Below are 27,594 nucleotides of genomic sequence, written 5' to 3' on the forward strand. Positions count from 1 at the left end.
TCATCACACAAAGTAAAACTATTTCCCCATTGTTATGCCCCCCTCCCCCCACTGTTTCTCACATCTTCTTGTCAACTGCTGCAATTGGACCATTTTGATTACCACTACAAAAAGTTTTTTTTCTCTCCTCCTGGTAATAGCTCACCTTAACTGATCACTCTCATTAGAGTGTGCATGGTAACACCCATTGTTTCATGTTCGCTTTGTGTCTATACATACATCTTCCTACTGTATTTTCCACTGCATGCATCTGATGAAGTGGGCTGTAGCTCACGAAAGCTTATACTCAAATAAACGGTTAGTCTCTAAGGTGCCACCAGTACTCCTGTTCTTTCTGCGGATACAGACTAACACGGCTGCTACTCTGAAACCCGTGTTAACACTATTGAGCTGCTTGTGGCTAAGTCGCTAGATTTGCCACTGGTGACTTTGACACTTATTTTCTCACTAAGGAAACCGAAAAGTCACTAAATCTAGTGACAAAGTAGCTAAGTTGGCTCAGCCTCCCCCGGACAGGGCAGACAGCGCCCCCGCCTGGCCCTCGGGGGACGCGTCCCTTTCGCCAGCGTAAGACCACAACTCCCAGAATGCAACATTCAATAGGACGGGAGCGCTAGGCCGAGGCAGCCCTTCCACTTCCGGCTGGCAGGCAACGCAACTTCCGGTGGCTGCTGGTGGGTAGCTCTTGGCCTGGGGACAGGGCGCGCGGTGGTGACTGTGAGCGGGCGCGAGGCGGTCGGCAGGACGCTGGTAGCAGATTCACCGTCACCATGGTAAGGCGGCGGGCCCTGCGCTGCGGGCCCGGGGAACGAGCGGCGGGGCGAGGCGGGCTTGTGCCTGCGCCAGCTCCACGTGGGCCGCGAGGAGCGGTGACTTTCTGCCGTTGCCGCCCGCGGCTCCGGGCCCTCCCCCGCCTTTGTGCGGCGGCGCTGCCGCCAGTCACGGGGGAGCTTGGCCCTGCCGCGCCCGGCGAGCGGAGCGCGGGCCTGGAAGATTTTAGAGCGGCCTCCCGCTGTGGGTAGCGCCGCAGATTCCTCGCCCGGCGCCGAGGCCCGTAGCGCTGGGGCTGGCTCGCCATGCGGGGCCGCTGCCCGGCCCGCGTCACTCGGGACCATCGCCGCGGCCGCCGCCCCATCCCCCGGGAGTGGGGGAGGGCCCCGGGGCTCTGAGGCTGTCGGGTTGGGGCCGATGGCCAACGTGCCTGCTGGCGAGAGGGCTTGTGACAGCTCGGCAGCCGCTCTGCCACGGGGCACATGGGGATGTGGCTGAGGCAGGCGGCCCTTGGCAGACTCGAGGTTAGGATTTACCTGGGTAACAAGATCATCCACCTCAAACACGGCAAAATATGTTTGGGGGAGCCAAATCTTCGTGTTTCTGCACACCAGGCTGCTAGTAACTCATGGGGGCTTGGGAAGAAATTTACTCCTTGAGAAACCTATTTCAGAATTGGCCCAACACTATATCAGAACAATCTACTGTGTTAAGTTTGCAGCGGTGTAAGATTGAATATACTGTAAACATCCAAATAGGCTAATATCACCTATATTCCTTTTTATCTGGTTCTAAGTTGACTTGAAGCTGCTGAAGAATCCCCCGTTTGCTTCAGAATTCAGCTCTGGGTGGTGTACAACTTAGTTCTACTTTGCTGCTGAATTAATGGGGGCCTTGATTAAGTTTACATTTCTAATTTTAATGGGCTGAAAAATACTGACCACTATTGTGGTGTAATTGGCATGGAAAAAGCGAGCAAATAAAATTGTGATAATGTTAACTTAAAAATGTCATCTAAGTTTTTATCTTTGTTTTCAGTAATTCTGCAAAACTTTGACATGAGTGGCTCCAATTCTCTGTTGGGTGCAGCAGAGCAGTGCAGAAATTAAGGTTCTGGTTTCCCAGTTTTCTGGTGGGCTCACCTCTGCTCTGGTGTAATTAAGAGCTGGCTCCTCTAAACTATGCCAACTGGTAATATTCCTCAAAGGCTGTTGGCTAGTAGAGAATAGCCTCATTCACTCCAGGAGTAGGGGTATCAGAAAGCTCGTTCACTGCCAGCACAGAAGAAATCTCCACCAGTTAAATCTGTTCAGTTTCCAGGCAAATCTCCTTGTCACCTGTGCTCTGCAGGATAGAACAGGGCAGGAAATCTTATATTTGCTCTGGTAGTTCATCTCAGCAAAGTTGGAGACAGCATTTGAGTCCTTTGGTGCCCTTGAGGTAATAAATGTCTTTCTAAATTAAGAGGCTCTAGATAGCATCAGTATAGTGAAGATTTAAAAAAAAAATATAGATAAAAAGTGTGTTAAAGATTCTTTTATTAAAATATACCTGGGAATAGGGGATATTAAGTAGTGTAATTCAAGAATAAGATAAAACATCAGTTAATTTCAAATTATGTTAGTGAGGTGTTCTGAAAATGATTGATAAAGCTAAATTACATTATGGTTACTATTATTTCAGGCATCCCTTTCTCTTGCACCTGTGAATATTTTCAAGGCAGGAGCAGATGAAGAAAAAGCAGAGACAGCTCGGTTGGTGAGTTTATTTAGATATCAACAGAAATGTCTAACACTTTCTATAGTTAAGGTTGTCTGACAGTTAACATTGTAAGTAAGGCAATGTGTAAATCACACTGTCATGGAGACAGGTTTCAGAGTAGCCAGGTGTGATAGTCTGCATCCGTAAAAGAACAGGAGTACTTGTGGCACCTTTGTTAGTCTCTAAGGCCTGGTCTACACTACGCTTTTAAATCGATTTTAGCAGCATTAAACCAATTTAACGCCGCACCCGTCCACACTACGAGGCCCTTTATATCGATATAAAGGGCTCTTTAAATTGGTTTCTGTACTCTTCCCCGACGAGAGGAGTAGCGCTAAAATCGGTATTACCATATCGGATTAGGGTTAGTGTGGCCGCAATTCGACGGTATTGGCCTCCAGGCGGTATCCCACAGTGCACCATTGTGACCACTCTGGACAGCAATCCGAACTCGGATGCAGTGGCCAGGTAAACAGGAAAAGCCCCGCGAACTTTTGAATTGCATTTCCTGTTTGCCCAGCGTGGAGCTCTGATCAGCACGGGTGGCGATGCAGTCCCAAATCCAAAAAGAGCTCTGGCATGGATCATACAGGAGATACAGGATCTGATCACTGTATGTGGAGATGAATCTGTTCTATCAGAGTTCCATTACAGAAGCTGAAATGCCAAAGTGTTTGAAAAAAAATCTCCAGGCTACACAGTGCTGCATGACAAGCGTAACGGAAAGCCAAAGAATCAAATGGACGTTCATGGAGGGAGGGAGGGGGTACTGAGGACTCCAGCTATCCTACAGTCCACAGCAGTCTCCGAAAAGTATTTGCATTCTTGGCTGAGCTCCCAATGCTTGTAGGTTCAAACACATTGTCCGGTGTGGTTTAGCGTATAGCTCGTCAATTTACTCTCTCCCCCTCACGTGAAAGAAAAGGGAAAAAAATCGTTTCTTGACTTTTTTTAATGTCACCCTATGTGTACTGAATGCTGCTGGTAGACGCGATGCTGCGGCAGTAAAGAGCAGTACCCGCTCCTCTTCCCTCCCCGGTGGCAGACGATACAATATCCTTGATAGCTGCTGAGTACTCCTGGCTGGCCTCAGGTGAGGCCGGCCGGGGGGAGCGCCTGGATAAAAATAGGAATGATTCCTGGTCATTCCCAGTAAATGGTACAGAACGGCTGGTAACCGTCCTCATCATAGCAACTGGGGGCTGAGCTTCAATCAGCCCCCTCACTTTCATGTGTAAAGAAAATATTCTGTACTGCCTGGACTATCATAGCAGTGGGATGCTGGGCTCCTGTCCCCCACACCGCTTAATGTCCTGCCTGGGCTATCATAGCAGCTGGAGGCTGCCTCCCCTTCATTTTATCTCACTAACAAGTCACTGTTTCTTATTCCTGCATTCTTAATAACTTCATGACACAAATGAGGGGTACACTGCCACGGTAGCCCAGGAAGGTTGGGGAGGAGGGAAGCAACGGGTGGGGTGGTTGCAGGGACACCCCCTAGAATGGCATGCAGCTCATCATTTCTGCAGGATCTAACACAGAGCGGCTGTGCTTTCTGGTTCTCTGATACACTGGTTTTCTAGTACACTTGCCCCATATTCTAGGCAGGACTGACTCTATTTTTAGATATCATAAAGAAGGGATTGACTCAGGGAGTCATTCCCATTTTTGCCTTTGCGCCCCTGGCCGAGTTCGGCCAGGGGCATCCATGATAGCAGCAGACGGTACAGAACGACAGATAACCGTCATCTCATTGCCAATTTACAGTGGCAGCAGACAATACAGAACAACTGATAACTGTCTCTGCTGTCATGCAAAAGCAAATGAATGCTGCTGTGTAGCACTGCAGTATCGCCTCTGTCAGTGGCATCCAGTACACATACGGTGACAGTAAAAAAAAAAAAAAAAAGAAGCTGAACAGGCTCCATGGTTGTCGTGCTATGGCGTCTGCCAGACCGATCCAGGGAAGAAGGACATAAAATGATTGAGTGCCGTTGCTTTCCCGGAGGAAGGAATGAGTGACAACATTTACCCAGAACCACCCGCGACAATGATTTTTGCCCCATCAGGCACTGGGATCTCAACCCAGAATTCCAAGGGGTGGGGGAGACTGCGGGAAATATGGGATAGCTACGGGATAGCTACCCACAGTGCAATGCTCCAGAAATCGACGCTAGCCTCGGACCATGGATGTACGCCACCGAATTAATGTGCTTAGTGTGGCCGCGTGCACTCGACTTTATACAATCTGTTTTACAAAGCCAGTTTATGTAAAATGGAAATAATCCCATAGTGCAGACATACCCTAAGGTGCCACAAGTACTCCTGTTCTTTTTACTCTAATGGAGGGCATGGAAACCATGAAATTGCTTCCTGTCCCCCAAAATGGCGATCTTTTAAATATAATTTTTTTTAAAAATGAGAGTGTTTACAATGAAGTCTTCAGTACAAAACATTACCTTTTCTTGCAGTGGTGTGTGCATCCAGAAGCACAGAGTGCTCTGTGCACGCAAAGGAATAAGACTGCTGTGTGCATGTGTGGAAGAATGGAGTGCTGTGTGCATGTCTGTGTGGAAGAAATTGACTAACTTGTAAAATTCGTTTGTTTCTTGAAATCAACTAAAGTTACCTGTAAAGTTCAAACTCACTGAAAAGCAATACTTTGCTGTTTAGACAGTTGAGAATTTTCTTTAAAAATATATATATATTGCAATTTACACAGAGCCATAAGTACAAGACCCTGTTTTCAGTTGCATATAACTTTACCTGCTCAGGGTGACGTTTTCCTTGCTGAATGTCTGCTTCACTTTGAATATTTGTGTAAAGTTTAAGCAAAAATGGTTCAGCCATTTTCAAGAATGAGATATGGGGTTGGAGTGAGGAATGTGTTTTTGCTCTTTTTTTTTTTTTTAAATATTTTGTTAATATCTGTTTTGCTGAGAAGGTCTGCTTCCATACTTTAGACTGAGGATTTGAAATTTGGGAGTGGGATTTCTTTTGTCATTTACATGAAAAACTGCCAAATTTGACCACATCTAATATTTTTTTTTAAAATAGTTCAGTTTGCATTTGTTCAGTGGTAGAGACTTGTTGAAGTATAATTCTTTGAAGATTTAATCTGTTTTGAGAATACTCCAGCCTAAATTTTTAGGGGTTGAGCAGGAGTTTCCAGGGAGTTGCTGCTCCCAGATTCTGTGGGTCATTGTTCTCTGAGTGACTCTTCTGCTGGCACCCAGGTTATGAGGAGAAGAAGCTGCCTGACTTCAGAACCAGGGAAGGGGATGGGATATGGTGGTGGAGGGAGTAGATCAGGACAAGTGGATGTAATTTCTATGTTTTAGTCTTGAGCTGCTTATAAAAGAAATGATGAATCCTTGTCTGATCTTGTTCACTTTTATTCCAGTCATCCTTCGTTGGTGCTATTGCCATTGGAGACTTGGTTAAGAGCACTTTGGGACCTAAAGGCATGGTAAGATGTTTGCAGGCTTTCAGATACCATATTTTTAGCTGTCTTTGCAATTGTTAACACTATGAACTACGTGTTCAAGCAGTATCCTAAATCTTGCATCCTGTAGGACAAGATTCTTCTAAGTACTGGAAGAGATAGCACAGTGACAGTAACCAATGATGGTGCAACCATCCTAAAAGCTATTGGAGTTGACAACCCAGCTGCCAAGGTTTTGGTTGGTGAGTTTGACTAGATGTTTGTCATTACAATATTTGAAATCTCCTTGTAGGTCAGTTATTAAATAGCATTTACTTTAGCGAACAAGCAACATCCTCTGAGCAAGTTTCTTTTGCTATGTAACAAGTTGATAATATGATACTCAGTTAGTGCAATTAATCCTGCCCCTATGTAGTTTTTTTTAAAACCCTGTTTTTGATTTCCAAACTAGTGCGTACCCATAATATACAATATTTGTAGTTAGTGCTGAGCAGTACAAAATATTTGAATAAATAAAGTAACATAGTAGTATTCTCTTTTAGATATGTCGATGGTTCAAGATGATGAGGTTGGTGATGGAACTACATCTGTAACTGTGCTGGCAGCTGAATTACTTAGGGTAATGAAACTTTTTTGTTTTTAAACATTTTTTACTATATGTGGTATTTCAGTGCTCTGATACCATAGACAGAGTAGGGCGCTGCCAATAGAGTAAGCATTAGTGTATCACTTACCAAATTGTTAAAAACAGGAACAAAACTTAGATGCTGTCTGTGCTGCTTCTTGGGGTTATCCAGGGTTATGAAGCACCTTGCTGCCTCCTACCCTTAATGTGAGGAAGTCTTGTCTGTGCCTGCTGTATATCAGTTCCTTGACTTCACTAGCCTCTGGCAACGCAAGTACTACCTTCCAGGCCTCTGCCAGCCTCTCTCTCTCTGTACAGGCAAGCAGTAGGCACTTAGCAACCCCCAAGTCCTCCAATCATCCCTCTGGAATGCCCACCCCCATTTCAATTAACACGTGGAGAACTCTGATTTGCTGTTCCCAAAGGAGTTGTTTTCACCAGCTTACAAGATTCAATTCAGGATCACCACCTTATTTTACACATAGCACTTTACGCAATCATAATGTGCATTCTAGAGCCTAAACTTAACTTACAAAGCCTCTGTGTCCTACGTGATAGCTTGCCTCAAGTCCTTTTTCCGGTGCTTCAACCAAGTTGGCTGAGATCCCTGCTTCATAAAATCAAACCAACTGGTGGCTTGTCCTCACAAATTAAAGGATAACTCGGGGTTCATCTGCACAGGTTGCCAGGAAAAACACCCCAAAACAAGTCTGGTTTGTCCAAACCACACAGACTCCACCAAAAAAAAAATAGCAAGAGGCTAGCGGTTTGCGCATGGTGCCATGATGCCAAATGAGGCATAGTTCAAGGGAGCTGAAAGCAGTCCCAGAGATGAGTAGGCGGTACGGGGGGACAGTGGGTGCAACTGCATGAAAATGGCCTCCCAACTTCACAAAAACAAACCCAAAGCTGTTTATTATATGCTGTTTACTTCTAAACCGGATAACCTTTGTTGCGTTTTCCTGCAGTCCCCACAAGCTATTGAATAACATTTTGCTCAGACAGTAAATGTGCATGTGACCAGGCACACACAGATAAGCATCTCGTCCTTCCTGCCTGACAGGAGCTTGTGGATCATCTTCTGATGGCCTACCTTAACTCTCAGACTTAGATAACTTAACCTTTTCTCACATATTTTCTGTACGTACGTCTCACAGTTATGACCAGTGTGACACAGGCTATCATAAGAGACCTTGCATAATAGTCTTTGGTTGACTAATATGTAGACAGACACTAGGCCCAGAGGATCTCTGAAACTCTTATGTACCCCTGTTCCCTATACCAGTTGGCATTATGAGGTCCTTGGGTCACACTGTTCTGTTAATAGTACCGTATTCCTTATCTATTACTAATAACACCTTGAATTATTGCATTTGAAAGGATTTTTAAAATAAACTTGCTTCACCATTTATGTTGTCTTCCTCACCCAACTGATATGCAAAAAGAAACAATGAAACTGCCTTTTTAGTCGTGTAATCAGTTTCACTTTCTGGCTCTTGCAGTTAGCAGAATGGTAGAGTCTGATTGCAGACACTCCAGGAAAATACTCTTCGTAAATCTTTTTTCCCAATGAATTAAGAAAAAGGAAACATTTTTGAGAGGCTTTGTAAATGATTGTTTTTGCAAGACCTAAATTGATTTGGTAGTGCCTGTTTAAACAGTTAAGTGTCATCTTGTGTACTCTGAAGGCTACTGAGCTTTGACTCTGAGCTACCCATAGAGGGAGCTTCAGAGGCAAGGACCTCCTGCCAACAAAGCTCTGCAACAAGGCCTAGAGATTTTTAGCTCCAGGAACTGACATCAAGAGCACCTGCTGATCTTAACTGAAATGACAGGGTGTCATGGTATAATTTCCCACTCTGAGTCTTAGCGTCCAAAAGATGGGGTACCAGCATGAATTCCTCTAAGCTCAATTACCAGCTTAGTACTTGTAGCGCTGCCACCAGCTAGGAATTCCAGTGCCTGGTACACTCTGGTCCCCCCAAAACCTTGCCCGGGGACCCCCAAAACCCAGTCCCTCTGGATCTTAACACAAGGAAAGTAAACCCTTTCCCTCACTGTTGCCTTTCCCAGGCTTCCCCTCCCTGGGTTACCCTGGAAGATCACTGTAATTCAAACTCCTTGAATCTTAAAACAGAGAGGAAAATCCACCTTCCCCCCTCCTTCTCTCTCCCCCTCCCAGACTCTCCCTGAGAGAGAAAGTAACCCTAACACAGAGAGAAAATTAACCTTTCTGTCCCCCTTCCCAACTTTCTCCCCACCAATTCCCTGGTGGATCCAGACCCAGTCCCCTGGGGTCTCACCAGAATAAAGAAACAATCAGGTTCTTAAACAAGAAAAGCTTTTAATTAAAGAAAGAAAAAACAGTAAAAATTGTCTTTGTAAATTTAAGATGGAATATGTTACAGGGTCTTTCAGCTATAGACACTGGGAATACCCTCCCAGCCGAAGTATACAAGTACAAATTAAAATCCTTCCAGCCAAATACACATTTGAACTCCTCCCAGCCAAATACACATTTGCAAATAAAGAAAACAAACATAAGCCTAACTTGCCTATTACCTAGTACTTACTATTTTGAATCTATAAGAACCTGTATCAGGGAGATTGGAGAGAAACCTGGTTGCACGTCTGGTCACTCTCAGAACCCAGAGAGAACAACAACCAAAAACTAACAGCACACACACAAACTTCCCTCCCTCAAGATTTGAAAGTATCCTGTCCCCTGATTGCTCCTCTGATCAGGTGACAGCCAGGCTCACTGATCTTGTTCACCCTTTACAGGCAAAAGAGATATAAAGTACTTCTGTTCTATTAACTCCTACTATCTGTTTATGACACAGGGCTTAAGGTGAGAGATGATCTCTTGGATAGCTGACTTCCAGGCCAGCCAGGGCTTTGAAGATTTCTCACCAGCCCCCTGAGCTGCACCCATAAGTGAACAGGAAGCCAATGCAGAGCTTCGAGTAGATGATACATTTTTATAATAGTTTGCTTGCCTGTTCAAAATATAGCTATGGCTTGTACTAGACAAAGATTCCAGATGATCTTCAAGGGCCACACTGAGTAAAGCACATTAGTTGCTTAGGTAGGAAATACTAGCAGCATGAATGACCACATTTGTATTTGTAGTATTAGAGGGTAAATATATATTTTCTAAATCATTCCTGTTAAGATTATTCTGGTCATTTTGGCTGTCAGTTGGATTAAAAGTCTCCTTTTGATGATGAAAAGATTCTAAATTTTCTTACTGAATAAATTTCCCTCTTCGCTTCAAATTTGTCGTTGAAGTAAATTAATTATATGTTTTATGTTAATAGGAGGCAGAAACATTAATTGCAAAGAAGATTCATCCTCAAACCATCATTGCAGGTTGGAGAGAAGCTACAAAAGCAGCAAGAGAGGCCCTCTTGAAATCTGCAGTGGATCATGGGTTAGTAAATACCTTGTATTTGCAGTAGTAATCTTTGGTTGTCCTGATTAATTTCTATGTAAACTGTCACAGATGGGTAGGACAAACAATTGCATATTGGTCACCAGGAGGAAAAATGATTTTCTTCATTTCTGAACTTTAAAATATAATATGATATAAGCAATATTTTTGGAATAGAAGTTATCACCGTTTTCTTTAAACTATAAAGGCTCTTTAAAAATATAGACAAATTATCTTAAATTACTAAACGATGTAGCTGTTTAACTAAAATATAATTTTCCCCTTCAACAAAATTTGCAATTTGTTCAGATTTTTCAGTGCGTACTGTAAACTTCTAGAGTGGTAGCCATGTTAGTCTGTATCAGCAAAAAGAATGAAGAATCCTTGTGGCACCTTGGAACCTAACAAATTTATTTGAGCGTAAGCTTTCATGGGCCGAAGCCCACTTCAGCAGATGCATGCAGTGGAAAATACAGTAGGAAGGGGTGTGTGTGTCAACAGGAGGAAAACTGTTTGATTTTACATATATACACACACACATACACATGAAAAAATTGGCGTTGCCATACCAACTCTAATGAGACTAATCGATTAAGGTCGGCTGTTACCAGCAGAAGAAAAACTATAGTCATAATCAGGATGGCCAATTTCAAATAGGTGACAAGAAGGTGTGAGTAACAGTAGGGGAAAATTAACATGGGGAAGTAGTTTTTAGTTTGTGTAATGACTCATTCACTCCCAGTCTTTATTCAAGCCTAATTTAATGGTGTCCATTTTGCAAATTAATTCCAGTTCTGCAGTTTCTCATTGGAGTCTCATTTTGAAGAAATGTATAGGTGAAAGCACTATGTAAGTGCAAAATATCAATAATATATGTATGCAATAATGCAACAGGCCATATGTGGTTTATCCATTGAGCACCAACTCCTTTTCAAGAGATGCTTTTATTCAAATTCGTATCCTAAGACGAGAGTGCCTCATGTAGTTAGGCATACAATTAACTGTTTGCAAAGTGCAACTATTTTGCAACTGCACATCACTTCAAAAATGTATAACAGTGTTTGTAAATCCGAGTGTCATGGTTGTCAGTCAGTTGAATTGCTTCTTCAGTGCTGTCCGTTTAATTTTATTCACTTGGTTACATTGTGTTTGTTTTAGTGATGATGAAATAAAGTTCCGTGAAGACTTAATGAACATTGCAGGGACCACGCTGTCCTCAAAACTACTTACTCATCATAAAAATCACTTTACTAAACTAGCAGTGGAAGCTGTTCTTAGACTGAAAGGATCTGGTAATTTGGAAGCTATCCATATTATCAAGAAACTAGGTGGAAGTCTGATAGACTCTTACTTAGATGAAGGTATGTTTTTATTCAGTGACCATGTATTTGAGAGTTGAAATTAATCCTGTATGTGAGATATATGCATTTATCTGTATGTGCTTCAGGAAACATTGCTATGGTATTGGTAGGTAAATCTGTACAAAATTTTGACACACTTTAGAACATGGGTGGGCAAACTTTTTGTCCCTAGGGCCACATCGGGTACAGAGATCATATGGAGGGCAGGGTAGGGAAGGCTGAGGGAGGCTATGCTTCCCCAAACAGCAAGGCATGGCCTGGCCCCTGCCCCCTTTCCAGCCCCTTGGAACTCCCATCGAACTCCCCCTACTCCTGACTGCCCCCTGGGACTCCCACATCCTATCCAAGCACCCCTGCTCTCTGCCCCCTGACCATCCCCCCGGGATGCCTGTCCCCTATCCAATCCCCCCTGTTTACCCCCTGACAACCCCCCGGAGCCTCCTATCCAACCCTCCCTGCTTTTCCTGCCCCACATTATCAGTGGGGTGGGGGAAAGAAGGGTGGCGCTGGGGGAGCTGTGACTGCGAGGGAGGGGAACAGATGAGGAGGGGCCAGGGGCTAGCCTCCACCCAGATCACTGCGCTGCCGGGGAGTTGGACTGGGTCCTCCGCAAGCCTGTCCTGACTCCGCTCTCTGGCAGGAGCTCGAGGGCTAGCGGGAAGGGTCCTGCAGGCTGGATGTGGCCCACGGGCCGTAGTTTGTCCCCCTCTGCTTTAGAATAATAGTCCTTTTCCCACTTTAAGGCTTGCTGAGGTTTTTACTACTTTCTCTTTTACTACAGGCTTTCTGCTAGATAAAAAGATTGGCGTTAACCAGCCAAAAAGAATTGAAAATGCAAAGATACTTATTGCAAACACTGGTATGGATACAGATAAAATTAAGGTAGGTGATTAATATAATAGAAGCCGTCTTTATAAATTGAGTTAAATTTCAAATAAATCTTACATCTTTGTTTTTAATTTAGGTCTTTGGCTCTCGTGTAAGAGTGGATTCGACAGCAAAGGTAGCAGAAATAGAGCAAGCAGAAAAAGAAAAAATGAAAGAGAAGGTTGAACGTATTCTTAAGCATGGAATAAACTGCTTTATTAACAGGTATGCATTTATTGTGGAAGGAATAAGGTATGTGACCATGTCCCACACGTTCTGTTATTAAAAGTTTGCTGCTTCATAACCTTTTTTTAAGACCCAGCTCTTTCTACCCACACACATAAAATTCATCCAGCCCTTTATTGTCAGACTACTTATTTATTGTAATGTCTTCACTGAGTCCAATATCACTCCTTGCCCACCCCGTTCCACTCCATGCAAAACAGAGTTGCTAAGTAATTTTCTTACCTGTCACTTTGACTGTGCCATGCCCCCTACCTTTAAAATCCTTTCACTTGCTCTCCCTTGTACTCAATCACAGGCAGCTTCAGCATAATTCAAGAATCTGTTTATATCTACCTCATGTCTTCTGAATTGTCTTTGGCCCAGATCCTCAAAGCTATTTAGGCACCTAACTCTCATTGATTTCTATGGGCTTTAGGTGCCTAAATAGCTTTGAGGATCTGGGCCATTGTTTCTTAATGTCATTCCCATCCCTTTCATTGTCAACTGTGACACCCCTTGTGACTGGTACTCCAGCTCTCTGTGTAGTGTTCCAGGCCATTTGCTACATATAGAACACCTTTTCTGAGCTGGTCTGCAGAGCCACATTCTCCTTGTTTAAACATTCCTTAAGAACTACTTCTTTTGTGATGCCTACAATAAACAACTGACTATAAGTTGATCTCTTTATTTATCCATCTCATATACTTATCACTGAGGACTTGCCATTTTTAGGCTGGGATCTTTTCAATAGTAAAACCAATGAGGCTGTACTCTTGCTGAAAGACTCGCAAGCAACTCAAAGATCGCTGTGAATCTGCATGCCTACACCAAGAAGGAATCAGGCTAGACCACAAATGTAGTCTAAGCAGGGGTACCAAAGGAAGACTCTGCGTTCACTTCATTGGCTACTTACCTTGTGGCTACGTCAAGGCAGTTAATTAACATCTTGGTTGAGAGCAGTTTACAGCATCTGGAGGATCTTTACTCATCCTTTCCCATCCCTAGGGGGTAGGGTATTCTAGACAATTTCAGTCTCCCTACCTCCCACCCTCCTTCCCCATCCCTTTTTCAGGGACTTCTCTCACGAAAGACAGTTATGTCTGAAATAAAAACAGGACTAGTGCCCAATTCTAGACTTTCTCTGGTGCTTTAGATAGCCTCTATAATCCCTTCCTTAGATCCAAAGGATTTTTCTTGCAGCTCTTGAGCTGTAAGGTGCCTCTTTTCATATAACAATCCATTCAACTCATAGGAAATATCACTTGGAATCTCAGACAAATTCCCACTATCAATACAGAGTTCTACCATTCCACCTATCAACAGCGCTGAAGGTCTTCAACTGCCTGGCTGTGGTAATAGCAGCTCACATGGAAAAAGTAAGGAATCATTTGAGTGAAATCAACACATGTAAATGACTCCATTCACCTGATTCTTCAGTTGTTCACTACCCTGGGACTTGATCAGTAAAAAAGTTGATTCTGTTGTCAACCCAGAGGGTAGACTTCAAAGGGGCATTGCTAGTTTCGATAACACTGAAGGCTTATCTGCGTTAGGACATAGTCAGTACCATAGTGGATCTCATCAACCAGCTGCAGGATCATCAAAAGAATAAGAACATAGGGGCCTAGTGAGCCAGAAGTCACACAGCCCCTTGGATACATGTCACAAAGCATTCCAGACTTCACCTATGCTCTATGCAAAAATCTGTGCATCTGCCCAGTAAATGTTACATAAACGTTAAAGTGCAAGACCCCCCAGAAGTCCTACTGTAATTAGTGAAAGAAACCTCTAAATGTGAAAGGGGGTACCCTTTATCACTGTTACCATCCAGTACACTAATGACACATGCTTGAACTCACCTAAATCATCTCCAAATCCAAGGCCTTTGGACTCCTGAAGATGCTTGCCTTCACATAAATGTACTGGGGTTGAAAGCAATTCATTGGACATGCACAGCATTCCTTCCCATATTGAGAGGATTGATGGTCTAGATATAACAGATAACATGACAGCAATGTCTTGTATTAACAGGCAGGGAGTAGCATGATCATTTCCCTTTTACCAATAAGCTGTCCAACTCAGCAGTTGGTGTGTGCCACAAAATCACTCTGGTTGCCCTTCATTTACCAGGCTTGCGGGGTGTCCTGACAGACTGCTGCAGAAGACAGTTCACAAATGATCATGAATGATCTGTTAAAGACATCATCACACAACATCAACAACTGGTCACTTAGCCATAGACTTTCTCAAATGAGAACAAGAAGTGTGTCAGGAAGGTCTGAGTCTGGCCTCCCCATCAGATGCCTTCCTCATTCCCTTTAACATCAGGAATAAAGTACACCACTTACCCACCAATCCCATTAATACCAAGGGTCTTAAGCGAGTTCAGACAGTGCTCAGCTGTGGTAATCATGCTGACTCCAGCTTGGCCAATGAAGTTTTCATTATCAGACCTGCAGAATCTATCCACTCATCCTTTGATACTTAACTCTTCTTCCAGACATAATCTCCCAGAACCAGGGACAGGTTCTCCATCTGGACCCAGCTTTGTTATCCCTGACTGTGTGGATACTGGCTAGCTAATCATGACTTAAGAGGAGCTGTTCTGCTGAGGTCCAGAATATACCAATTCATGAATAGGAAAGACTGCTAAGTTTACTCATTCAGCCAAGTGGAAAAGATTCTCTGTTTGGGCCCAGCAATGCCAGTTCTCTCCATTAGACTCAGATATTGCTATTTTGAACCACCTTTTTATTGCTGAAGAACTCAGGGCTATCTTATCAGCTCAGTAAGAGTTCACTTGGCAGCATTATCAGCCAACCATCTCTCCCATGCAGAGTCATGTGGTATTTTTTCCACCTGATGATAGCTAGATTCCTTAAGGCCTTATGTGGATGTGTTTCCTCTCAGTCAGAGATTCTCCTCTTTCTTAATATAGTGAATGTGGGATTGATATAATGGTTCTACCTTTTGAGACTGTTGACCTGCTCACTTTACCATTTGTTCATGAACACAGCCTTCTTGGTGGCTATATGGGACTAAAGGGTAGGAGAAATTCAGGCACTTATGGCTAATCTACTGTGTACACTACATTCAATAAGGACAGCGTGACCCTTAGGCCTTACCTGAAATTCTTGTGGAAAGTAGACTCCAGCTTCCATCTAAATAAAATGATCCATTTGACTGTCTTTTTTTCCAGAACCTCACTGTAACCAAGGGCAAGCCAAGCTACAGTCGCTAGATGTACTTAGGACACTGTCGTTCTGTCTAGACACAACTAAACTTTTCAAGAATTCCCCAGACTGTGTGTACATTTGCAGATAGGACGAAGTGTAAGGCAGTATATGCTCAGAGATTATCTAACTGGATTCACAATTGCACTAGGCCATGGTATGAAACAGCTAGACAAGATCTACCAGTAAAGATTGGAACCCATGCCAAGTCCCAGGCAGCTACTGTGTACCAACCTGAGACCTATAGGGCAGCTGCATGTGCTTGGTGCACATTTATACAATATTACTCCCGTGTAGAAGTATCAAGAACTGATGCGTGCTTTGGCAGACCTGTTCTGTGGTAAGTGTTCAGATACTTACATCACCCACCTCCTATACTCCAGGTTACTGCTTTTGAGTCACCAAAAGTGGAATACATACAACCTGCTCTCCTTTCCTGTACTACAGAACCTTATGCGAATTGGATACTGTATTAGGGAAAGAACTCAGGATATTTGGGACCACTCTTCCCTTTATTCCCTTGGGTGGGGATCATGAGGACAGCTATAGTGAAGGCGCAGCAAGAACCACAGTTAGAAAAACAAGTTACTTTACAGTGTCTTAGTTTCCAGTTACGCCCCTAGAATTTGCCTAACTCTTCATGCTTTGTGCAGGGACATTTTCTCCATGTTTGGGAAGTGCCTTGCACCCTGAATGATTTTGCAATCTGAAGTATTAATAATAATTCCATTGAAAATCCATTTCTGTTCATGTTGAGAAGCAGATTTATTTCTGTGGCTATCATGTAATTTTGATGAAAGATGCAGTCTTTCGATAGCATGAATATGTGTGTGTGCTTCAATTGTAGGCAACTGATTTATAACTACCCCGAACAGCTGTTTGGTGCTGCTGGTGTTATGGCTATTGAACATGCAGACTTTGCAGGTGTAGAACGTCTGGCTCTTGTTACAGGTATAGAGAAGAGTGTTGCATCATAGAAGTATGTCTTGAGTGTTGACGTATCAGTAATTCATTTTCTGCTAAATGTTAATGTGTGATTCCATAGTTGTTGATACAACTTGCCTTTAACTTTTCATTTTAAGAAAAGCAGTTAATGTAAAAAGCATTGGAGTAATATGAACATATATTACTTGGGAAGGTGGAGCGTGGGGTAATTAAATACAAAAAAACCCCTGACGATCTTTCTCTTAAGGTAAAATCTACCCAAAAGTAATTACTATTTATCAGGGATGAAACATCGTCCTCTTGGTGTCCCTAAACCTCTGTGTGCCAGAAGCTGGGACTGGACAATGGCATGATGGATCACTCAGTAATTGCCCTGTTATGTTTATTCCCTCTGAAGCATCTGGCACTTGACCACTGTCAGAGGAGGGGATACTGAGGTAGATGGAGCATTGTTTTGACCCAGTATGGCCATTCTTATGTTCTTGATGACTTTTGGCCTCTGTAAAATAAATTGTTTTGCTAATGGCCAGTTATCTACATCCCAGTGAGTACTATTGTCAGCAGAGAAGAGATGGAAACTGAGCTGAACTATCTTCAATTTACTCTGCTTTAAATTTAAACTTACTGTTGTCATTTGGCACCAGCTCACGAGCCCTGCATTATAGCATGCTGATAAATATACTTCTTTAGGCTTTTCAGATTTGATAGGGATCAGACTTTATTTTAAAAGTTACCTGTAAATAAAAAAATCTTCAGAATTGTGTGTTTGGTACCCTAAGTAACCAATATAGAAAGTCTGAAAGAAATATGGGATAGGTCTGCTGCAGATAGGCCTTGCTAGGTATAGCATTGTTTGGTTTTTGGGAAGTATAAGTAGTCTAGTTACAATAGTATGGAAAATAAATTAAATATCCCAACAGAAGTATGATTTTTAAGTTGGTATTGTTTAAAGATCATATAGGTTTGTATGCAGTGATCATACTGTAGCTCTATATCACTCTATAAACAGTGGTGCGATAGTCTAAAAGGAGCTACACTCATGTTAGTCAAGCATTAGAATGAAATAAATAGTTGGGTACTGGATATGTTTTTCATGTAGCAGATCAATCAAATAATTGGATTTAATTCAAAATATAAATGAATACAGTTGTGTCTTTATCAGATTTCAAAGTGCTTTTCAGAGGTGAAACAAACATATACTTCTAGACTCTGTTCTTAATATTTTGGTGTCAGGAGTTTCACAATATATAGTGTTGAATTTCCCAAACTCTTCAAAGCTGAGCCTCCGCTTCAGGAAAATGAAACCAGTTGCTTCATACCATGTAGTGATAAAGGCCTTCATGTTTTAATGTATACATCTTCCCAACTCATGTGCCCTCCACATTCTTTGGGGAGTGGTGGAAACTTTGTCATTTTTCTTACATGGTTTGAGCAGTGAAATACTTAAAGCATCAACATTAATTGTCATAATTGACATCTGAGTTAGCACACATTGAAAGGATGGAACAGTCCAAGCCTTGGAGGTATTGAGTTTACAGAGAGCCTGAAACAAACTTCTTTGCATTGGTTTCAGTTTAACAGTTTGGTGTTGTTGTTACTAAAGGGAAAAGGTGTATTCTCAGCTGAAGCTAGCCGACTAGTTATCTAACAAGGTGAAATCCTGGTGAAGACAAGACCATTAGTAGCATTCATGTGAGTTATCAGGTCAAGTTAAAGGTTATGAGGAGCCTAATCTTTAACTTGACCACCTAACTTGTATGTAAAAACTGCAAACTGCCTTGTCTTCAGTAGGATTTTACATCATGTTAGGTAACTCCAGTTAGACCCCCCACACGCACACCTTTTTTTTTTCTTACTGAAAACACACACCCTTTAAAGACTGACTTTGTGACCATAAAATAAGTCTAGCTTTTTAAAAAAAAACAAAACATGAAAGTGGAGACTCTGGGAATCAACTGAGATGTACAGTCCTGCCCCCAGTTTTAGGAAACATTGGTGTAGTGTTACTCTTAGTGGCTAAAGGAAGCTTCAGATCTTCCAAGACTTGACTTAGATGATACCCGGGGTTCTTTCAACCCAAAACTCTTGGTAACTTTTACTCTGTGCAAGGTAGTGTCAGGAAATAAATCGGGACACACTTCCGTCCGACTGAGAGATGGCTGGCACAAACAGGACAACGTGAGTGCTTTCACTTAAAGCTACACTTTGCTTAGTCTCAAGCACTTACACACGTCCGCAACAGATTAGTAAACACATCCCCCTTGATAATTACCAAAGCTGAGTGTGGCTCTCGAGAGAAACAGCAGCAGTCTTCCGGTGGCCAAATCTTCCGTCTTCCGGTAGGGACCACAAGATGTATCCAGAGGGAGAGTCCAAAAGAGTCCCCAAACGAGGCCAACTATCTCAAGCTTTTTCCCCTCTTATTTATACATTAGTAATAGAATGACATGTCCCTTAAATAAAACTTGTAAAGTAAGCAGTTTCAATGGTAAAGTAGGAGGTTCCTTCTGATTATTGATTAACCAGGTGTGGGTTTTTCCAGAGTTTTCAGCCTTGAGACCCCAATAGACATTCCTGGGGCACATTCTGCTCTTTTAAAATGCATGTATCAGCAACTTCAACACAGTTCTTATCAGGAAGGACGTGGGGTCAAGCTGCCCTTTCTGTGGCACCCCCAAACCCCTTCCCCTCCTGCCTTGGTCAAGCTGAGACTGCTGAATGGGCAATTTACAGCTTGGTGACTAGGTTGCCTTTATGAATAAGCCATAATGGTTTCAGGCACTTTTCTGGTTTGCCAAATTCTCCCCATACATAGACTGTAACCAAACAAGCAGTTTAACATGAACTTACATTCATAGGTGGTGAAATTGCCTCAACCTTTGATCACCCAGAGCTGGTAAAACTAGGAAGTTGCAAGCTTATTGAAGAGGTTATGATTGGAGAAGATAAGCTCATTCACTTCTCTGGTGTAGCTATGGGTAAGTGTTTTACCAATAACCAACCATTATAATTTCATTCATTTATTACGAGGGCCCTACCAAATTCACATCCGTGAAAAATGCATCACGGACCATGAAATCTGGTCTCTAGTGTGCTTTTACCCTATACTGTACAGATTTCATGGGGGAGCCCAATGTTTCTCAAACTGGAGGTCCTGACTCTCAAGGGGGTTGCGGGGGCTGTCTCAAGGTTATTGTAGGGGAGTCATGGTATTATCACCCTTACTTCTGTAGTGCCTTCAGAGGTGGGTGGTTAGAAAGTGCTGGCTGCTGGCCAGGCACCTAGCTCTGAAGGCAGATCCCTGCCAGCAGCAGTGCAGAAGTAAGGGTGGCAAACCATACTAGGGTGGCAAACCATACTATACCACCATTACTTCTGTGCTGTTGCCTTCAGAGCTGGGTGGCCAGCAAGTAGCAGCTGCTGGCCAAAGATCCAGCTCTGAAGGCAGCAGTGCAGAAGTAAGGATGACAATACTATACCACGCAATCCTTCCTTCTGCACTGCTGCTGGCAGTGGCGTTGTCTTCAGAGCTGGGCTCCCAACCAGCAGCTGCTGCTCTCCAGCTGCCCAGCTCTGAAGGGAGCATTGCAGCAACGTAGAAGTAAAGGTGACAATACTGCAGTCCCTCTACAATAACCCTGCAACACCCACCCCCTTTGGGTCAGTATTCCTACAGATAGGAAATTTCAGATTTAAACATTTGAAATAATGAAATTTACAATTTTAAAAATGGCATGTGAATTTGATAGGGCCCTATTTATCACTAACAATTATATTTAAACTTGTTCGTTAAGTGGTTGTCATTAGAATTTATACTTTAGATGCACCATGTGACAAGTAACATTTTGTCTTTAAAAGCTGGGCCAACACTAAGGTCCTGGTCCTGCAAAGATATATACATAGGTTTAATTTTACTGAGTTGTGTTATGTACATTCATAAGTGCTCGCAAGATTGGGACCTAAGACTTTGTGTCCCCACTCCCCTTTTGGTAAATAAAACAGTGATGAGGCAAGTGGCCACCTGTTAGCAGAAATCTTCTAGAATAGGTTTCAGTAACTTTCATTAACCAGAAAGTGCCAATATTTCTGATATATATGTAGTTTATCAATTTATTGCTTTATCTTCTGCTTCTAAGTTAACTATTTATTTTGTGAAGAAATACAGCATATTCTGTAGTAGGACATGGATAAAAATGGCCTGGATAATGGAGTTCATTAGAAACTTTCATTTGTACTTTGACATGCCAACTGCTGCATTTTTTTGTAATAATTTAAACTTGTCCATGGTGATGTCAGTAAAACTAGCATAAATGCTTTTGAGACTGTTTTTCATTTTGCCAAAGCTATTCTGTCAAATTTTTGTTGATGTTCTCTTGGCTATGTTCTTAGCAATTTGTGTTTGCTATTTTTGACCTTAGGTGAAGCTTGCACCATAGTGTTGCGTGGAGCAACACAGCAGATTATAGATGAAGCCGAAAGGTCTTTGCATGATGCTCTGTGTGTCCTTGCCCAAACTGTGAAAGATACTAGAACTGTCTATGGTGGAGGTGAATATTCAAGTTTATCTTTTACGTTTTTCTTTTCAACACAATGTATGAGTTCTTGTTGTCAGTCAAGGCAGGTTTTAAGGTACGTACATTCTTTTAATATACAGGTTGCTCAGAGATGCTGATGGCTAATGCTGTCACAGAGGTTGCCAACAGAACACCAGGCAAAGAATCTGTTGCAATGGAGTCTTTTGCAAAGGCCTTGAGAATGGTAAGTTAATGTTCTTCTTCAAATAGTGTCCCGATGGGTGCTCCACTGTAGGTGCACTTGCGTCCCTGCGCTGACGATTGGAGAACTTTGGTAGCAGTGTCTGTTTGGCCAGCACATGTGCTGTCCCCCACCCTGGTGCATTCCTCCTCCCCTCCTCCTGTTCCCGCCAATGCTCGGTTTGTAGCCCAGGCTCTGGGACTCGAGCCTGGAAGTCTGCACAGCAACGAAACAGCCCTGCAGCCCAAGCCCCACGAGCTGGAATCGGCTGGCATGGGCCAGCTATGAGTTTTTCTTCAGCTGTGGAGACATACTCTAAGGCTAAAGGCAGAAGAGACCAATAGAACAGGCAGCACACATTGGTTCCAGCAGTTTTAGGTCGTTGATTCAGGGAGATTACAGTAACGCTTTAATAGAAAAAATTCTCTAGCACTGGCTACATAAAATCTTAGAAAATATTTGTTTCAGCTTGTGAAAAATGAGACACCATCACAGAAAAGTGAATACAATACACATTAACTGCTAACCTCACTTATATTGGAACACAGAGTTGGGAAAGCCTGACTTCCAGTAGCAACATTTTAAACTAGGGAAAACATTTTTTTCAGAAAGTCAAGTAATGTTTAATTTAGAAAATACTCTCTCTTTAATGACCATAGACAGTTTGCTCTAGCATCACTTAAACTGACATGCATTGAGTAGAAGACTCTCTTGTTGGTAAATGCTCATCAGCAAGTTTACATTCTTAAAATGGAACAAGTGCCACAAGACCATTTTGAAATGATTAATGAGAAAATGTACTCTTACTAAATTGAAGGAAAAACCAACTAAAATATTGTAGCTAGCATTCCCTCTAGTACTGCTCACAGAGGTCTCAGGCCTCAGGGAATAGCATTCTCATCATAAATATTTTGGTCTATTTTTTCCAATTTCTTTCCTACTGAAATATGTACCTTTTAATACAGATTAATAGATTTTTTTTTTTTTTTTAAAGAGCTGCTTAGTATCTGTTCCAGAGTTAAGGTCACAGTTTTAGAATTTTTCTAAGCTATATTTTCATCTAATCTAAACATCTCCTTTTGGTCTGCAAATTTGCATGTGTATTCTCAGTGTAGAGAATTATTTTACACAGATCACAGGAAATCACTGCAAAGCGTTTTAATTGCAGATAAATATTTTTGTTTCAAATGGTCATATGGTGTAACTTTGCGTACTTATAAATTTAATGAAAAACATTTGTTGACAACTTCAACTGGTGAATTTCTGCCTATATATGTTTTTTGTGACTATGCCTTTCCCTTTCACAGCTGTTTTTGTAATTGAAGAGTAAATAAGCAACCTTAAGTTTGTATAGAGTTGTTGCAAAAACTTTGGTTTTGCTTTTTATTTGCTTGAGAATTTAAAACATCCTCTGATCTGTTGTCATGCATATTTATTCTTTTAGATCCCAACCATTATAGCTGATAATGCTGGCTATGACAGTGCAGATCTGGTGTCTCAGCTCAGAGCTGCTCACAGTGAAGGGAAAAGAACTTATGGGCTTGGTGAGAAATTTGATAGCATGTGAATTGTATTGAATTTTTTGTCCTTTTTTATGGTATGGAATATATGCCTTTGCATTGTTGTGACTTACTGGAGGCAAACATGACCTTGTGATAAAGTCAGGGCAAGAGTTTATTGCATTACAAACAAAATAATTAGGATTTAAAGTAGTCAAACCTATTTGTATCGATGTCCAATTGAATGTATGTGAATTATGATTTCATATGATGAATGAAAGTACTAGCTTTTTCCTGTACTGCCTTAACATGCAATTGTCCCGGTCCTCTGTGATTATTAAACTAGGAGACAAGTTCATGGCTTTTATTGACCATTTGGAATAGAGATGGCTGTATGGCTGTAAGCTACTCTTTTCTATTCCTGGTTAAACTATAAGCATCAAATCAGTGAGTGTTAATGCTGTGATTCAACCAAGACTGAGTAGCAGCACTAGAAAGTGACAATAAATAGATGCAGAATTTGAAACAAAGTGATAAATGATATAAGGTTGAAAAGCTCCACTTCGACATGGTTGTAATAGCAAGGATGGTTATAGTAAAGAACTTACTACTTTCAGTTCAAATATAGAAGACTACACTTACTCTATAGTATGTAAATGGTATTTTCAAGTTCTTAGTTAATAGTGCAAAAAAGTTAGTAAATATATCCTGAAAATTAAACGTATTAATATCCTCATGCATGTATTTGCATATTAAATACATGCATATACCTAGAAAGAAAATATAGTATTCATGATGATGGGATGTAAGTTTTACTGGCTTGAGTTTGGGATTATTGGTTCAATGTGGATGCCGACTTTGAAATTGGGGCAGATCAAAGCGCACTGTGGAACTTTTAGTGTGAAGGGTCCTATAGACTGTTAGTATGTGGCAGTCTAATGTGAGGTAGGCTTACACCCTGGCTTGTCACAAACTTAACTATTCAAATACATAAGCCCTTAATAACAGCTTGTATGTACTTACTATATCATGACTTTAAGACCACCATGTTGCAGCTCTGTATGGCATTTCATAATGGAAGCTTCATACTGTTGGAAAGGGGATATTCACAGCTTCCCAAGGGAACCTAGCACACTCTTCTAGCCCAGGAACATCCCACGATAGTGAATTTTGTCACTGACATTTCTGTGTGTAGGAAATCTACTTGTGGAGATATTTTACATCCTCTCCCTTTTAGCCCTGCATAGTTGGACTCATAGTCATTAAAGCACCCAGCTTTACAGGTGGAGGGATAAAGGTAATAAGTATTGACCCTTTTATTTATAATACATAATTTCTTAAATAGTTTTTCTGTAGAATATGACATATGGATAATACGTGATTGAGATGTAATCTTTTTATCCGCACTTGATTTAGATAGCTTTGTGGATAATGCAGGTTATTAACAAGATTTTCCTGTATTTAAAAAAAAACTTTTTGGCAAAGTATCTTTCTTTTTAAAGATATGAAAGATGGTGTCATTGGAGACATGGCAACCTTGGGAATAACTGAAAGCTTTCAAGTCAAGAGACAAGTTCTGCTGAGTGCAGCTGAAGCAGCAGAAATGATTATTCGTGTGGATGACATTATTAAAGCAGCACCAAGGTATCCTAAACTCTGAATCTAAGTTTGGTATTCTAGTTATACCATTAGAGAGAACCCTTCATTTCAAGCTAAATATTTTCATCTTTTGTTTTTTCCTGGTAACAAAGCTATTTTTGGTTCTACTCTAACATTTTAGTATTCCCACAATTAGTTTGCAATAGCAGAAACAATTGACTTTCCAAAGTCATTGTGATGTTTAAATTAGAGTCTGTTCAAGCACCGTCTAGTTAATGGAAATCCATAGTTGTGACACAGTGTTTGATCAGAGTGTGTAGAACTAAACTCTGAGTTCATTGGAGAAATCTATTATTTGTGGAGAAAAATGGGAAGACAGTTTTTGATTCTCTCCATTGTTAGGAAACTCTAAAAGCTAAAATTTTAGCTGGATGCCCATATTGTGTCTGAAATTGAATCTGCTACTGCTTGTTGCTGTCTGTTTACTATTATTTTGTCTACTTCGATTGCTGATTGGTGTGCTAGGAGTAAAGTTCATCTACCAATATTAATGTGTAACCCACATTTCTTCATGTCATTGCCCACATGGATTCCACTCTTGGGCACGTGCAAAGCAAGAGTGGAATCCATATGGAAGACACATCTCTAAGAAATACAGTTACTGTAAAACAAATAACAATATTCTTTGGATGATTCAGATGCTGTAACTTAGAGCATGTTGACATCTATGTACCTGGAAATATTCTACAATTTTGTACGCTACCTTGAAGAGTCACTTCATACAGTTCGTGGCAAAAGAGAGTTCTTTCCCCAGTTAAATCAAGTCCTGCACTGGAGGAATTTATTGGAAATAAAATGACTGCTAGTGAAGAATCCCTCATTGTTCCTTATGTGAAAGTAGAGAAAGAACTGACAGGGATTTGTAGGGGATCTTAATGCATGGCAGTCTCTGTTAGCAAGAATTAGGCTAACTGTAACCCAAATAACATGAGATTTGTAGAAGCGAGGATTGTGTGAGGCGAATGGAAAAGAACTGTGTGAGAAGTTGTTTCGACCTTGTGTAGATAATACTAAATGTAGACTGGAGTCTCTTAAGTAAGAAAAACAAGATGCAGCTGTTGCTTATTATTGTCTGTAACAAAAGTGTAAATGCTTCCTGTAATTGTTTACCTGTTGAGAGACCTGTCCGGGACTGGAGCGACCCTGTGTCCTAGGGCACTCCCTCCTTCAGTTGCAGTTGCTTAAGAAATAATAAAGTATCTGACTCTTGCTGCACCCAGACAAAAAGTGAGAACTGAAGTTTTTCTCTGACACGTACCAGTAAATTCATCCGTGTGGCAACAGCCTCTCAAAACTGATTTGGTGTTACCAAAACCTTTTAGGTAACAGACACAAAGGGCTTATGTAAGCCCTCACCACATTGGTGAATTTGAGCCTTAATTTTAACTTTGTAAAAACAGATGTTGAAAAATGTTAGTGGATTGTCATGGGAAAAGTTAATAGCGGGGTGCAACAAGTCTCTACTAGAACTGTTGCGTGTTAATGATGTGGAAAAGAGAGTGAACAGCGAGGTGGCAAAATTTGCAGGTAACACAATTTGCAATTGTTAACCAAATGCATAGAGGATTCTGAGAAACTTCAGAAGGAAATAACCAAAGTTAGGTGAATGGGCAATAAGAATAATGCATATTGGAGGGGAAAATTTGAACTATTTATACACGTTACTGAATTTTAAATTAGCCATCAGCTGGGAAAGATTTAAAAAGTTGAATTTTTTTATGTACATAACAAATACCCAGTTATGTTAGTAAAACTACTAAAAGTTTTAGAAGGAGTATAAAATCTAATGCTTTGGGTCTCAACTGAGTTTCGAACTATTAAGAGAAGACTCTTACTGGACAGATTATCCCTACCAGCTTATTAGGTTGCTTGCACCTTCTCAGGAAATATGTGGTGCTGGGTACTGTCAGAGACAAGATTACTGGATTTGAGGGACCAGGGGCTCATCCAGATGGGCAGTTCATATGTTCCATGCTTATGAAAATAATTGGCATTGAATTTACAGTAGTGTGGAAAACTTCTGACTTTAAAAAATGTCTGCTGGACTTCAAGGGGAAGATACCATTGTAAATCATGTGATTTTCTTTCAGGAAACGTGTACCAGACCATCGCCCATGTTAACTGTTCAACCCATAAGGATGTGTGGACCAGATCTTGCCATGTACTTAAAAAAACAAACCAGCCAACCAATCTCCTGAGAAGTTATGGAATAGAAACTTAAAGTAAAAGAGTGTATTCATTACTGGCATGTCATTATTACATTTTTCTGCAGATTTAACTTATTTTGTTTTTGTGCTTTAAAAAAGGCATTTTACATCCAAATAAAACATGGGTTGTATGAAGCATCTATATTCCTTCTGTTCCTTTCCTAGTTCCTGCAATAGATCCCTGAAATAAAGTTTCAAATTAATATCTGAGGGTTTTCTTCTTGGTAAAGAATGAGTAAGTGTGATCTTGATATATAGAGGGAATTGCAATGGACTTTCTCAGCATCCGGAGCAGAGAGATTTAATATTGTGACCAAGGAAGTGGATATAAATGACTCTCCTCTCACTGTGGAAGAGTTACATTACTACTTTTAGCTTAAAAATGATATTTTTGTGCCTCTTAACTCAAACAGCCTGCACAGCATTTATTATTTCCAGCCATAGGTTTTGCTTTATAACAGATACTGAATATACACTGCATTTTTTTTGGCAGTTAAAGAAGACTGGGTTTAACTTGGATGTTGAAAAAAATCTATTGCTGTTAAGCTTTTTTTAATCATTCTGTTAGAACTGAAATTTACAATATGCCATGGCAGGAAATGCGATGACAAGTTGCAGAAAGATTTCTCCTCCTATTGGGATGTTCTTGGATAAAATCCATATTTTTGTTCTGAAAGATTTTAATTTAGTAGAGTTGCTGCTTTTTTCATAATTGTGCGTAGTAATATAATTATTTAATTATATAATTATAATTAGGGATGACTGAACATTGGGGGAAGAGGTCACACAAGTCTGTAATCCTGTTATC

At 41.3% G+C, this 27,594-nt stretch overlaps 1 protein-coding gene across 1 annotated transcript; it reads left to right on the forward strand.

Moving 5' to 3' along the window:
- The first annotated feature begins 632 nt into the window (after nucleotides 1-632).
- On the forward strand, nucleotides 633-26,924 carry CCT2 (chaperonin containing TCP1 subunit 2). The gene is made up of 16 exons (XM_050935695.1): nucleotides 633-773; nucleotides 2,455-2,529; nucleotides 5,936-6,001; nucleotides 6,108-6,219; nucleotides 6,520-6,596; nucleotides 9,923-10,035; nucleotides 11,194-11,396; nucleotides 12,178-12,278; nucleotides 12,361-12,488; nucleotides 16,569-16,672; nucleotides 19,525-19,644; nucleotides 21,085-21,213; nucleotides 21,321-21,424; nucleotides 22,866-22,965; nucleotides 24,423-24,564; nucleotides 26,670-26,924. The coding sequence occupies exons 1-16, from the start codon at nucleotides 771-773 to the stop codon at nucleotides 26,698-26,700; spliced, it is 1,608 nt and encodes a 535-aa protein (XP_050791652.1). The 5' UTR covers nucleotides 633-770; the 3' UTR covers nucleotides 26,701-26,924.
- Nucleotides 26,925-27,594: the final 670 nt, after the last annotated feature.

The sequence above is a fragment of the Gopherus flavomarginatus genome, chromosome 1, assembly GCF_025201925.1.
Source record: "Gopherus flavomarginatus isolate rGopFla2 chromosome 1, rGopFla2.mat.asm, whole genome shotgun sequence".
In the NCBI taxonomy this organism is placed as follows: Eukaryota; Metazoa; Chordata; order Testudines; family Testudinidae; genus Gopherus; species Gopherus flavomarginatus.